This window comes from Macaca thibetana, chromosome 1 (genome assembly GCF_024542745.1).
Source record: "Macaca thibetana thibetana isolate TM-01 chromosome 1, ASM2454274v1, whole genome shotgun sequence".
In the NCBI taxonomy this organism is placed as follows: domain Eukaryota; kingdom Metazoa; phylum Chordata; class Mammalia; order Primates; family Cercopithecidae; genus Macaca; species Macaca thibetana.
In genome coordinates, this window is record NC_065578.1 from 199,760,534 (window position 1) to 199,773,405 (window position 12,872).

Sequence of the window (12,872 nt, forward strand, 5' to 3'; positions counted from 1 at the left end):
CATGGGTTTGGAGTAAACCCAAGCAGCATGGCTCCAGAATACTTGCTTTCAACCATTATACTATGCAGTCTTTCAAATAAATGATTTTGACCATATGAGATGAAATACATACAGCATTTACAATGAATGACTTAGATCAATATGAACCAACATGGGTAGATCTCAAGAATCTAAGGTTAAGGCAAAAAGAAAGCTTCAGAATCATTCCATTTTATGTATATTTTAAAATAAATATGCAAAACTAACTTTAGATTGTTTGTGGATATATGTGTGTGTGTTTGTAGTAAATTATAAAAGGTTATTTGAAAGCAAACTAAATGCATCATAATGGTTTTCTTGATAATGGAAGAAAGTGTGTCTAGGGTAGAGAACAAAGGAGATTTCAACTTCACCTGTAATGATTTCTTTGTTTAAAACCACAAAGTAATGAAGAATCTGGGAAAAAAAAACAGACAAAATTTGGCAATTTTTGATTCTAGGTCATGAGTACATGAATGTTTGCTATATTACCAACTGCACTAAAGCAAACACTTTTTAAAGCTCAATTCCAAAAAGCAAATAGCAACAATAACACAAAAATTAAAGAAAAAGAAATATGAATAGTAAATAGAAGGCGAAGGCATGGAGATTAGATATGGAAAAATTCTTAAAAGACCTTTGGCCATAATGGGGAGGAGAGAGATATAGGGAGCTGTGGTTGGTGGTAGGGGTGAGATTAAGGGTAGGTTCTTGAAGAGAGACTGGAGCATGGTTATGTGATCATGGAGAATGAGCCAAAAGGAAGGGAAAAACTGATGATGAAGATAGAGGGAGATTATATAGAAAGGAGCAAAGCCCTGTATCTGGGAGCAAGGGTACATGTATGCAGTAATAGAAATGTGAAGGTGTTTGTTTCTGAAGGATTCACCCTGAAGTGAAGTATGGATGCGGTGCAAGGCCTTGAGGAGAAGGTATGAGATAGTCATTTCAGCAAGTGGGAAACTGAACTTAGTAGAGCAAACTAGTAGAATTTCTGGGGAGGGCCAAGTACCCATTTGAAGTTACTGATCACAGATTTAACATGAAATCTGTCTCTCCTGTGTGAGAACCTATATGATTCTCTTCAAGAACTTTTAGTTGCTTGGTGAAATTAGAATTAGGTTTTGCTATAAGAATACATTGGAGAAATCGGGAGTCAAGAGAGTGTTTGCAAGAGTAATCATACTTTAGTCCCATGGAGCCCAACCATGGGACTAAAGTAGGAAAATAAATAGAAGAGCGATTTGAAGACTGATGAGAAAGTAGAGTTCAATCAATTGATTATCTGATGAGGTCAAAAGATTATTTTAATGGGATTGCTTGATCAGTTAATCTCAAACAATAGGAGATGGTGTCAGAAAACGGAAGGTTTGGATTTGAGATCTTGCAGGTGGAGAAGTTTCTGGTAATGATGAAATTCTGAGTGAATCATTGGTGGAGTGACTGACGCAAAGCTAATTATAAATGAGTGTTTTTAAATCCCTGGTGGAAATGTCAACTGAAGGGAGATTCAGGGGGGCTTTCCCCTGAATACAGATGACACAATGAATGGAAGATTGTGATCTTGCAGTTGAAGTTCTTGGAGCATAGGAGGAAAAGCCAGGAGAGAGAAGACAGTTTTGTTTTATTTAGCTTCAAACATGGATTAAATAAAGAAAGAGTTTTGTTTTCATTGCATAACCAGAAGCCTGGATGTAAGCTCTCCAGGCTGATAACAGTAGCCACATTATGGCAATAGCCTCCTTTTATCCTTCCTTTAAACCATCTTTAGCTTGTGGTTTTTGCCTCCACACCTGCTGCCTCATGGTTATCAAGATCCATCATCAAGTTAGCATTACACTCAGCAAGAACAGAGAGGAGGGGTACAAAATGAGAGAGCCAGCTGACTCTTCCCCCATTTCAAGTGAGTTCTTGCGAATTCTGTCCAGTATTTTGTTTTCACCACATTAACTAAAACCATGTGACATAGCTAATCTTAGCTTCAATTTAAATTTTAATTTTTCCTTTAAACCTGGGCATATTTTTGCTCCATTCAAAATCAGTTTTCTTTCTTTTGGAGAAAAGCAAGGAATGCGTAGCAACTAATAGTATCTGCCATGTGTTATATCCAGGACGTGAGTTTTAATGGATAAATTAATTTTGTGAAACCAAGGAGGCTTGTTAATCTGAAAATAACCATGTATAGCAAAAGGGAAGACTAAATTACTTTTTGATCCTGAGATCCACAGGATACAAGTAAAGAAAACTATATTTATTTTTTCTTATTTGAGGTACAGTTCAATTTCATTGAAGTCCAGGAAGTGGTAGAAATGAAAAGAGAAGAAGAAAAAGATAGGGAGAGTAAGCTAATTCATAAAGACACAGATATAGGAGGACCAGTGATATGGATATAAGAGAAAAAGGAATTGGAACAAAATACTGTGAGATTAATAGATGAGGAATGGTGAGGCTTCTGCCGGTGTCTGAGGTAAACAGAGACATAATATAGGGTGGTGTTGATCCCTAACAGTATATTGGAGGAGGTTGTATATCATTTTGTGGCTGTGGTCTAGATACTTAGGTTAGTGGTGTAGTGGCTCCCAGGACAGCTGTCCCCTTGACTTACATGCAGAACCATGAGGGAGCTATGAGGAAGCCTGCTCCTCAGGCTTCACTGGAGCTAAGATGCTGTGTGTCAGTGGCAGGCATGCCCAGCACAGTTATGGAGGTTGGGTTCTGCACAAAAGCACACGGCCAGAAGAGTTTGGTTATCTGATGAGCCAGTGCCTCTGCCTTGGTGCTTTGAGAATCAAACCATGTACTTAGGTGTTTTGTCCACCTGGAAGAGCCTTTCTTTTCTACTTCTCATTAAGAAAATATTTCTAGGCTATGCTATGATATTTGTGGGTATTCCTATTTATTTAATTAACTTACATTTTTTTTCAGTAACAGAGATTTACTTATACAGGCTCTCCAGCCTACATGTTTTGGGGGACCCAAAGACAAATAAAACATGTTCCCTATTTATCCTCAAGAAGCTTAGTGTATACCAAGGAAATAAGACACAATAGCTGTAATCACCCAGACTCAAAGAGTCAGCATGTTAGAAATGGAAGGGAACTTAGAGGCCATCTATTCAAATCCCTCATTCAGACACGGGGACCAAAACTAAATAAAAACATCTGTGAAGAAGGAGATTAGGAATTGCAAGACTAATCCTCAATCCAAAAGATGTTTCTTATTTTGTGGAAAAGGAATTAAGTCTAAGACATTTTGGCTCAGAGAGATCCAAAAGGACTTTGTTTTTAAAACGTCCTTCAGTGCTACACTGGATAATATTTGTAGTGAGAACATGGACTTACAGAATGTTCTTCCAACAGAAATTATTTGTCGGGGGAGGATGCTGTTCTCCAGGGAAAGGGACAGCTTTTTTAATGGCCACTACTGACCTTGAGGATAAATACAACATTAGAGTAATTATACCAGAAAAGCAGCTCTCATAAAACTATGTTGACTGTTCTTTTTAGAGACAGAGTAGGACTCCTTGTTTATAAATATTATCCAGAGGCAAAAAGCATGGAGCCTGAACCCAACTCCATCCTACTTCTCATATATCGTATGTGGTGAGAGATTCCTGGAATTTCCATTAGAATTATCTTATTCTATAGTTGAGTGGGGTTTAGATACAGTGAGGCCACCCCCCAGAGAAAATTCTATCAAAACATTTAATAATGTAACAAAATATGAGTTTTCCAGTCACAATTCTTTCATGAACCAAGCAAAGACAGCCAGTGAGAATCCTTCTAAAGCTTCTATACCTTCACCACCTCCTCAACTAAGGAGTTACCAAAAAAAACCCCAGCCCCCTCACCTTTTGTTCCCTTAATAAGTTTTCTTAGAATAATCATTTTATTAATTTTCTTTTCACTTTGTCTCAGAATGGACCTACACATTTCCAAACCTCAGCCTTCCCACTCCATTCACTCTGCTCACATCTCATTCTCCTATTAAAAATAATTAACCTTATGGCTCCTTTAGTTAACATCATTTCTCTCCTTCCAATCACCCTTAACCTCCTGAAAAAAGAAATCTTTGCTCATTGCTTTAACTACCTCAACTCCCATTCACTAGCAAATTTCTTACAAATGGAGTTCTGCACCCACAACTTCTCCGACATCATAATCTTCAAGATACTTTTTCAGTCAACTAGCTTAGATAAACCTGAATCAAACCGTACCCATCTCACCCCTGTTTACTCCTGGCTTAATTTAGGATTCCTAAATGCTCCTAGCTTGGGTCTTCCATATGCATAATCCAGATTTAAGCTATTCATTCCCCTACTCCATTCTCCAGATTCCAACCAAGACACCAACATACGACCAGGTTTAAAAAGCCAGTGTACACAGTAGAGTCAGGCATAGCCAGTGTAGAGACCTGACCTTCATGTAGTCTATCTTGGGAGAAAACTCTTACAGGAGGTAGTTCCACAAAAGATAAAACCCTAGACAGAAATTAACAGCCATGAGTAAATTCAGTGTCATGGAAAAAATTTTAAATAGCACGATGGTAATTTCAATAGCAAATCTTCATTGAGTGCTCATTGTGTGTAAGGCACTGTTATAAACGCTTTTAGGCATTGTCTCCTTTAATTTCACTTTATAGAAAATACTGAGGTGCTCAAATGTTAAGTAATTTGCCCAGTGTCACAGCTAGAAAGTGATAGAACTATAGTTTGAATTGGACACTTTTTCTCTTTCTTCAGTCCGTACTCTTAACCACTATATTATACTGCCTCCTAAAAAGTCACTGGAATCCTTTAAAAGTGTTTTTTAAAAATTCAAGGCAACTAAGCCAGGCCATTATATTCATAAAACTAGAACAAGAACAGTTATTCAAAAGAGCCAAATAGAAATCTTAGAAATAAAATGTATAGTCATTAAAATGTTTAATTCAGAAATAATTGATAATTCTTTACTAAGAATGAAGACATACAGCCTGGTGTGGTGGGTGGCTCATGCCTGTAAGCCCAGCACTTTGACAGGACGAGGCACGTGGATTGCCTGAGCCCAGGAGCTCGAGACCAGCATGGGCAACATGGTGAAACCCTATCGGTACCCCAAAAAATACAACAACAACAAAATAAAGAAAATTAGTTGGGCATGGCGATGCATACCTGTAGTCCCAGCAACTTGGGAAGTTGAGGTGGGAGGATGACTTGAGCCTGACAGGTAAAGGTTGTAGTGAACTGAGATTGCACCACTGCACTACAGCCTGGCTGATAGAGCCAGACCATGTCTCTAAATAAATAAATAAAATAAAGACATACCAAAACAAAAGAAAGAAAAGAAAAAGAAAATTACAGTTGTAATTTTAAAATAAATATCATACTTAACAAGGAAACACTAGAAAATGTTCACTAATATCAGGAATAAGGCAAAAACATGCCCTTCTCAATACTGTACTATAGATATTAGATAACATAATCAAAGAAAATCAATTAGAGTCATACAATTCGGTAAAGAAAAAGAAAACCATCCCTTTTTGCAGAAGGCATGACAGCAGGCCTCAAATACCATAGAGAATTGACAATAAAACTACCCTGAACAATAATATAATTCAGTGAGGTATCATAATATACAATTAATAGGCTAGGCACAGTGGCTCACACCTGTAATCCCAGCACTTTGGGAGGCTGAGGCAGGCAGATCATGAGGTCAGGAGTTTGAGACCAGCCTGGCCAATATGGTGAAACTCCGTCTCTACTAAAAACACAAAAGTTAGCCAAGCATGGTGCCATGTGCCTGTAGTCCCAGCCACTTGGGAGGCTGAAGCAGAAGAATTGCTTGAACCTGGGAGGCGAAGGTTGCAGTGAGCCAAGATCATGCCACTGCACTTCAGTCTGGGCAACAGAGTGAGACTCTGTCTCAAAATACATATATATTGTTAGATAGATATATCTATATATATACACACACACACGATTAATACACACAATTAATAAGAAATTAATTAGATGACATAATGGTAGAGAAAATTCCAATTATAATAGAAGCAAAGAAGATTAAATACTTAGGGATAAACTTAGCAAGAAACATATAAAACCAACAAAAGGAAAATTATAAAACACTCTTGGCAGATACACAAGTAGACTCAAACAAATGGTAAGATATTCCTGTCTTTGGATAGGCTCACTCAATGTTATAAAGATGTCAGCTCTCCCTAAATTCATTTATAAATTTAACACAGTCCTAATAAAAATTTCAACAAGCGTTTTTTAGGGAGTAAAATGACTTGATACTAAGGTTCAACTTGAAAAGAATGAACATACATGAATGCCTAGACAGTAAACACACTACCAATCTTGCATAATTAAAACAGTATTCTACTGGTATATGAAAGGACAAATATACTGGTGGAAAAGAATAGTCCAGGAATAGACTTAAGTACACATGGAAATTTAGCGTAAGATAAAGATATTCTGTAATTTCAATTTGTATTTCTTCTTTTCACTCAGTTATTTAATAGAAAGTTTTTGAATTTCCAGGAGGAAGGGGCTTTTAAGTTTTGTTAATCACAGCTAATTTTATTTCATTGCAATCACAGAACATTGTTTGTAATATTTCTACTTAATTGGACTTACTAATTTTCTTTTTGAATTATTATACTCTAATTTTCTGTTAATATTTCACAGGTATTTGAGAAGAAGTTAGATTCTCTATTAGCAGGGTGTGGAGTTTGATATATATCCATAAGAACTACGTGTGTGTGTGTGTGTGTGTGTGTGTGTGTTTGACCATAATACTTATTTTTTGTTCTCTTTCTTGTACTAAGAATAAGGCAGGCCAGTCTCTGATTATTAGTGTGTTTCTATGTACCAGAAAGGTAGTCGCTGTGTTATTTTGTGCAAAAATATTTATATTTAATATTTCCATTTTAAGTTGTGGCTTTTAAGCCTTAAAAAGTATTTGCCTTTGTTATGTTCAGTACATTTTGGCTTGGATTTATCTTCTGTCAGGTTTACTTCTCTTGCTTTCTTGTTGTTTATGTCAGTTATACCCTTGTCCATTTCTTTATGTTTAATCTTTCTAAATAACTTTGTTTTAGGTATGTCCTTTGTATGCAGAACAGAGTTAGGTCTTACTTCTTACTTTTTTTCTTTAAATGGAGATGGAGTCTTGCTCTGTTACCCAAGGTTGGAGTGTACACTATCATGGCTCACTGCAGCCTTGAACTCCTGGGCTCAAGTAATCCTCCTGCCTCAGCCTACTGAGTAGCTGGCACTACAGGCATCCACCACCATGCCTGGCTACCTTTCTTAAAAATTACTTTTGTAGAGATGGGGTCTCACTTTGTTACCCAGGCTGGGTTTTATTTGTAAGCCTAACTAAAACTTTTCTTTTAATGGAAAATTTATGAACATTTACATTTACTGATAAATGTTTCCTCTAAAATTCTATCACACAATATTGTATAATTGTGTGTCTTTTATGATATTTTCTATATTTCATTCTCTATGAACTATTTATTCTTTGTCTTTTAATCTTTCTTTTTTTATTTTTTGATATTTAGGAGGATTTATATTTCTGTTCTAACGGTTACCTTTGTATATATACTTTTCTTAGTGCCTTTCATCTCCTGTTTTCTTATTTAGCCTGTCATCTGGTTTATCCAATTTTATTGGTATTCTTTAACAGCTTCTACAACAATCAATGATCTATTTCTACTTTTCTTTTCTCCTTTCTTCCATATTTAGTTTCATTATTTTTATACAGAATTCTTGCACACCAATATTAAAAAGTCAGATAATTAAATTGTTTAAAGCATGGGAATATACAACTAATGGAAGAAAAATTAAAATGGCCAATATGTATGTGAATGGAAGCTCAAATTCCCTAGTAGTTAGAAATGTACAAATGAAAAATACTTGGTATTTTTTGCTTGTCACTGGAAGAAATTAAAGCCTGGCAAATGTTGTATATTGGGGAAAATGAGGCTCTCATACATTTCTGTTAGGAGTCTAAATTGGTCTGATTGCGTGATAATTTTGCATGTTACACCTCTCAGCAGTTTCATTTTATGAACTACATTATAGATAAATGCACCAGGAGACATATATAGGAATATTAATTTAAGTAGTTTTGCCAGAAGCAATTAGAAATGACCTATTTAACAATGGGTCTATAAAGAAATGCAATTATATTTAGATTCTTTGATTCTAATGATTCTTAGATTCATATGACAGAATTCTTTCCAGCAATTAAAAAGCATAAACTAGAGGTATAGACTTTATACTTCCCATGTTAATACTGATGGTTTTTAATCCTAAACAATTTCATCCATTTATATGATCAGGTGTTTTCTCTTTGAAATAGCAAAAATTATACCACTTACCTCGTGCTTTTGTTGTGATTGTGGAAATATACGAAGTGTTTTAAAAGGTGATTAATACATAGAAATTATTCAATAATGTAATTGTCATTATAATCTAAAAACAAAAACAAAAATTCATAATTTTAAATAATAAAAGATGCAGATTATATTTATATAAATCAAAATACATACCAATAATTACTATATACTTTTTATGAATCCATATTGTCTTAGTTTGTGCGGCTATAACAAAATACCTGAGACTGGGTGTTTTATAAATAAAGAAATTTATTTATTGCCGTTTTGCAAGCTGGGAAGTTCAAGATCAAGATGCCAGCAGGTTCAGTGTCTGATGAGAGCTGCTCTCTGCTTCTCCAAGATGGTGCCTTGTTGCTGTCTCCTAACATGGCAGAAAATCAGAAGAAAATGAACCCCCTCCCTCAAGCCCTTTTATAAAGGCTCTAATCTCATCCATGAGAGCTCTGACCTCATGGCTTAATCACCTCCTAAAGGCCCCACCTCTGAATATTATCACATTGATGATTATTAAGTTTCAACACATGAGTTTTGGGGGAAGCATTCAGATCATAGTACATATGTATATGAGGACATTAAAAAATGATCTGGAAGACCATACACGAAAATCTTAACAGGTCCTGAGTGTGATGAAAGGGGGAAAATAATGGACATGAGAGTCCTCTTTTTTTCATTAAAAAAATAAAAAGGCAAAATAAACTATATACTTTTAATGAACCCATATTGTCTTAGTTTGTGCTGTTATAACAAAATACCTGAGACTGGATACTTTATAAACAGTGGACATTTATTTCTCACAGTTCTGGAAGCTGGGAAGTTCAAGATCAAGGTGCCAGCAGGTTCAGTAGGACTATATTTAATATAAAGTCCAGGGACTTTAGTTTTATCCATTGCCTCTTTATTTCTTTAAATAAAAAAAGGCATGGAAGCAATATCACAACCTATTGACAGTATATATTTCTGAGTGGTAGAATTATAAATTGAGCTTGCGTGCGGTTTAAAACATTTATCAGAAAGAAAGAGAAATCAAGCAACATGAAGGTGAAGACCTTGCCTCTGTTTACTCCATGTGCTCCCAGCTGGCTTTAGGGCGACACTCTTACTGAGAGTAGGGAGATTAGTGAGGAGACGCTTGTTCACGATGGATGACGTAGTCCCAGAGGTCCCCAAATTGGAAGTGATAAAATGCATCTCAATAAATATATTGCTAATAATAGTTAAAATAAAGACACTTACACACGATTTAAGGAAATGAATTAGAGCTGAATCAGAGCAGTTGTATGGGCAGGAGATTCTTTCATCTGATGAAAATGTTCAGTGTCTCTCACCGCTTCCACTTGTACAGCTAACTCCTGCCTTCTGTAGAACTGTAATATCGAGCGCTTTGGAGCCCCAACCCCTGTGGCATCCTCCAGGGCAGATGGGTATCTCTTTGAAGCACCCCCTGAATTCCTTTCCCTGTTTCATTAGGTACCAGTCCTAATCACCTCTTTTCACATTCCATGAAGAAGTGGTTGAAATCACTCAGAATACGATGGCTTGTTTTTCTTTTTCTTCGCTATTACAGATTTATACCTTTTTCATGTATTTACTGTCATTTCTGAAGGATTCTCAGGAGGGAAAGGAGATTTCAAAATAGTTCAATTTATTTTTTCAAAGACTTCAAATTTATTTTACATAGAATACTCTTTTTTTTTTTTTTTTTACTGTGGTTAAAAAAACAATACAAACTATTCTCTTCACAGATTTTTAAGTGTACAGTACATTTTTGCTAACTATGGGCACACTGTTGTACAGCAGATTCCTAGAAATTTTTCATTTTGCATAACTGAAACTTTATACCTATTGAAACTTGATCGAATAGCAACTCCTCCATTTGCCCCATTTCTAACCTCTAGCAATCACTATTTTACTTTCTGCTTCTAGAGCACACGCTTTTACATACTCTCTGGCTATCCCATCCTTACAAAGTTTTAAAAACAAGTAAGTGTTGGATTTAATATTATTTCTATAGAATTTTACATTTTGGGTTCTACTCCATGTTTTAGTAAATCGAGATAACTTTTATGCTTGAATAGTCCATCACGTGATCTCCTTTGCGACAATCAGAAACACGCTTTGATTTTTAGCCCTCGCCAAGACATCACCCTCCATTGCTCTACATTAAACTTGGGGTTTTTCTTTTCCATATTGTTATCTCCGCAAGGTCCCTTGGTATCAAATAGTGATTTAGACTCTTGTCCCAAGGAGTCTCTTCTACTGGTTTTATATTCCCATTATTAGATTTAATGGTCAACAACAGTGTCCCTATCTCTCAAAAATGTTAAATAATTGATTTGCCGATGTTTACTCAGTCGGTAGATGGCAGAACTTGGACAGTTTGTTTAACTCATTCAGTATTTACAGATGTCTATGTGCCTGACATTGTGCTTAGTGTTTGGAAGGCGGAGGCAGGAGCATTGCTCGAAACAAAAAGCTCAAGACCAGCCTGGACAACAAAGCTAGACCCTGTCTATACAAAAAGTTTTAAAACTAACTAGGTATGGTAGCATGAGCCTTTAGTCCCAGCTACTTAGGAGGCTAAGGTGGGAGGATCGCTTGTGCCCAAGTGTTTGATGATGCAGTGAGCTATGATCATGCCACTGCACTCCAGTCTCTGGTCTGGGTAACAGAGCTAGACTGTGTCTCAAAAACATATGTGTGTGTGTGTGTGTGTGTGTGTGTGTTTGTGTGTGTGTGTGTGTGGTTTAGAGTTACAACTTTCAAACTTTTTTGATTATGATCCATAGTAAGAAATATAGTTTACCTGATGACCCTGTGCACAAATACGTCTTGATAAAGTCAAAATTTCAGAAAACAATACTAACCTTCTACATCCAATGCACTTGGATATTTGTCTATTCGATTTGTTTCATTAAAAGCATCAGGTCATAATACACTGCATTGACTTTACAAGCCAGTAACAGCCGTTGATCAACCATTGCAAAAAGGGTAAAGAGGGAGTCATTTAAAACAACTAATTTCAGATAACAGAGAAAATTATGAGAATAATCTTTAATTGCAAATTCAGAGCTGTTCTTATGGATTATGCAGTGCCACTTGTTTTTAGCTTGGACTCATGCCTACCTCAGATATTTACATTTACAGATTAACTTATGAGCACCTTGGGCCCCGACAGGATGAGACACAATTCAGGTAAATATTGGTAAATATTCAAGTAAATATTCCTTGAGTGATAGGAGGTTGGAAAAGTTTGAAGGGGAAGGGAAGACAAGCCTAGGCAAGGATGGCTAGGGTGGGGAGGTCCAAAGAATTACAAAGCATTAGTCATCCAAGCAAAGAATAATCAGAAGACCACTGACAGAATTAACAGAGTTCAGGGATAATATCATTATACTCAATCCCTATTAAGATTTTGGTGTTTGGTCTCTCAGGTCACTTTTCTAGTAACTTCACAGACATATGGATTCATAAAGAATGTATAGTAATTATTCATATTTGTTTTGATTTATATAAACAGTGATCTTGTCTCTCAGCTCCAGAAAACCTTGCCTGGTGCTCCCTGAAGGCTCACAACATCCCAGCCTGGCCTCCATCACTCACTTATAATGTGTTTTGGGGTCTTGAGGGCAGGGAGCTTTCTCTTTCTTCTCTGAATTCCTAGGATCCAGCTGAGTGCCTGGCACATGGTAAGTACTCACGTACACATTCCTTGAATTCCCTAGATTTCAATTTCCTTCACTGTGAAACAAGTTGGGCTAAACGATCTCCAGGAGCCCTTACAGTCCTCAGAATCTATGACTTTGACCTATCTGAAGTGGTCCAAGGCACTTTGCTTCACAGGAAGCTCACATCTTCCCTGTGATTGGCCTGAGATTAGGAGTTCAAACGACCAATGACCTGTGCACAGTTTAGGGCCTAACCCCGCCCTGGCCGGTCAGCAAGAGTGTGTTGTGATACGAGCAGATGAAAGCCTTATGCCACAGCAGTGCCTGCAGCAGAGAAAGGATTCCCTCCTCCACCTCAGGCCCCACTGCTGCTGCTCTCCAGCCTGCAGTTTCCTCTAAGGCTCTGGATTGGCTGGAAGAGCAACAGAGGGCTGGGAAAGAGCTTCTATATATACCTCAGAAGGAAAGGCGTCCCGGACAGTTTTGAAGTTTTCAAAGACTGGCTCTGCTGTTAAGAAGTTGTACTTAAAGCGGAGGAGCTAAGCCACCTGCCAAAATGTGCAAAGGACTTGCAGCTTTGCCCCACTCATGCCTGGAAAGGTGAGAACCAAGTTATTTTGGTTTAAGAGATGCAGATTTGGAGAATCTTTACTCAAGGGAGGCTGTCCAGAGGTAATAGAGGTATTGTAGTTTGTGGCTGAGCTGAGGTGAAACAGGTGCTTGACTGTAGACTGGGTATTATCTCTTCTCTGTAAACAATATAGAGACTTTGGAAGATCCAAGCTAGGAGATTAATACAAT

The 12,872-nt window shown here is 36.9% G+C and overlaps 1 protein-coding gene and 1 long non-coding RNA gene across 2 annotated transcripts in view; one reads left to right on the plus strand and one right to left on the minus strand.

Moving 5' to 3' along the window:
• Nucleotides 1-2,278: 2,278 nt before the first annotated feature.
• Nucleotides 2,279-12,872, minus strand: part of LOC126951027 (uncharacterized) — a 51,858-nt gene continuing 41,264 nt past the window's right edge. The window contains exons 3-4 of the long non-coding RNA XR_007724341.1: nucleotides 8,625-8,767; nucleotides 2,279-4,498 (exon numbers count right to left, since the gene is read on the minus strand). This is a non-coding gene — a long non-coding RNA (uncharacterized LOC126951027). The remainder of the gene's footprint in view (nucleotides 4,499-8,624; nucleotides 8,768-12,872) is intronic.
• RGS5 (regulator of G protein signaling 5) overlaps nucleotides 12,295-12,872 on the plus strand; it is a 59,383-nt gene continuing 58,805 nt past the window's right edge. The window contains exon 1 of the mRNA XM_050784904.1: nucleotides 12,295-12,671. Coding sequence (XP_050640861.1) covers nucleotides 12,628-12,671 — 44 coding nt within the window. The 5' untranslated portion in view covers nucleotides 12,295-12,627. The remainder of the gene's footprint in view (nucleotides 12,672-12,872) is intronic.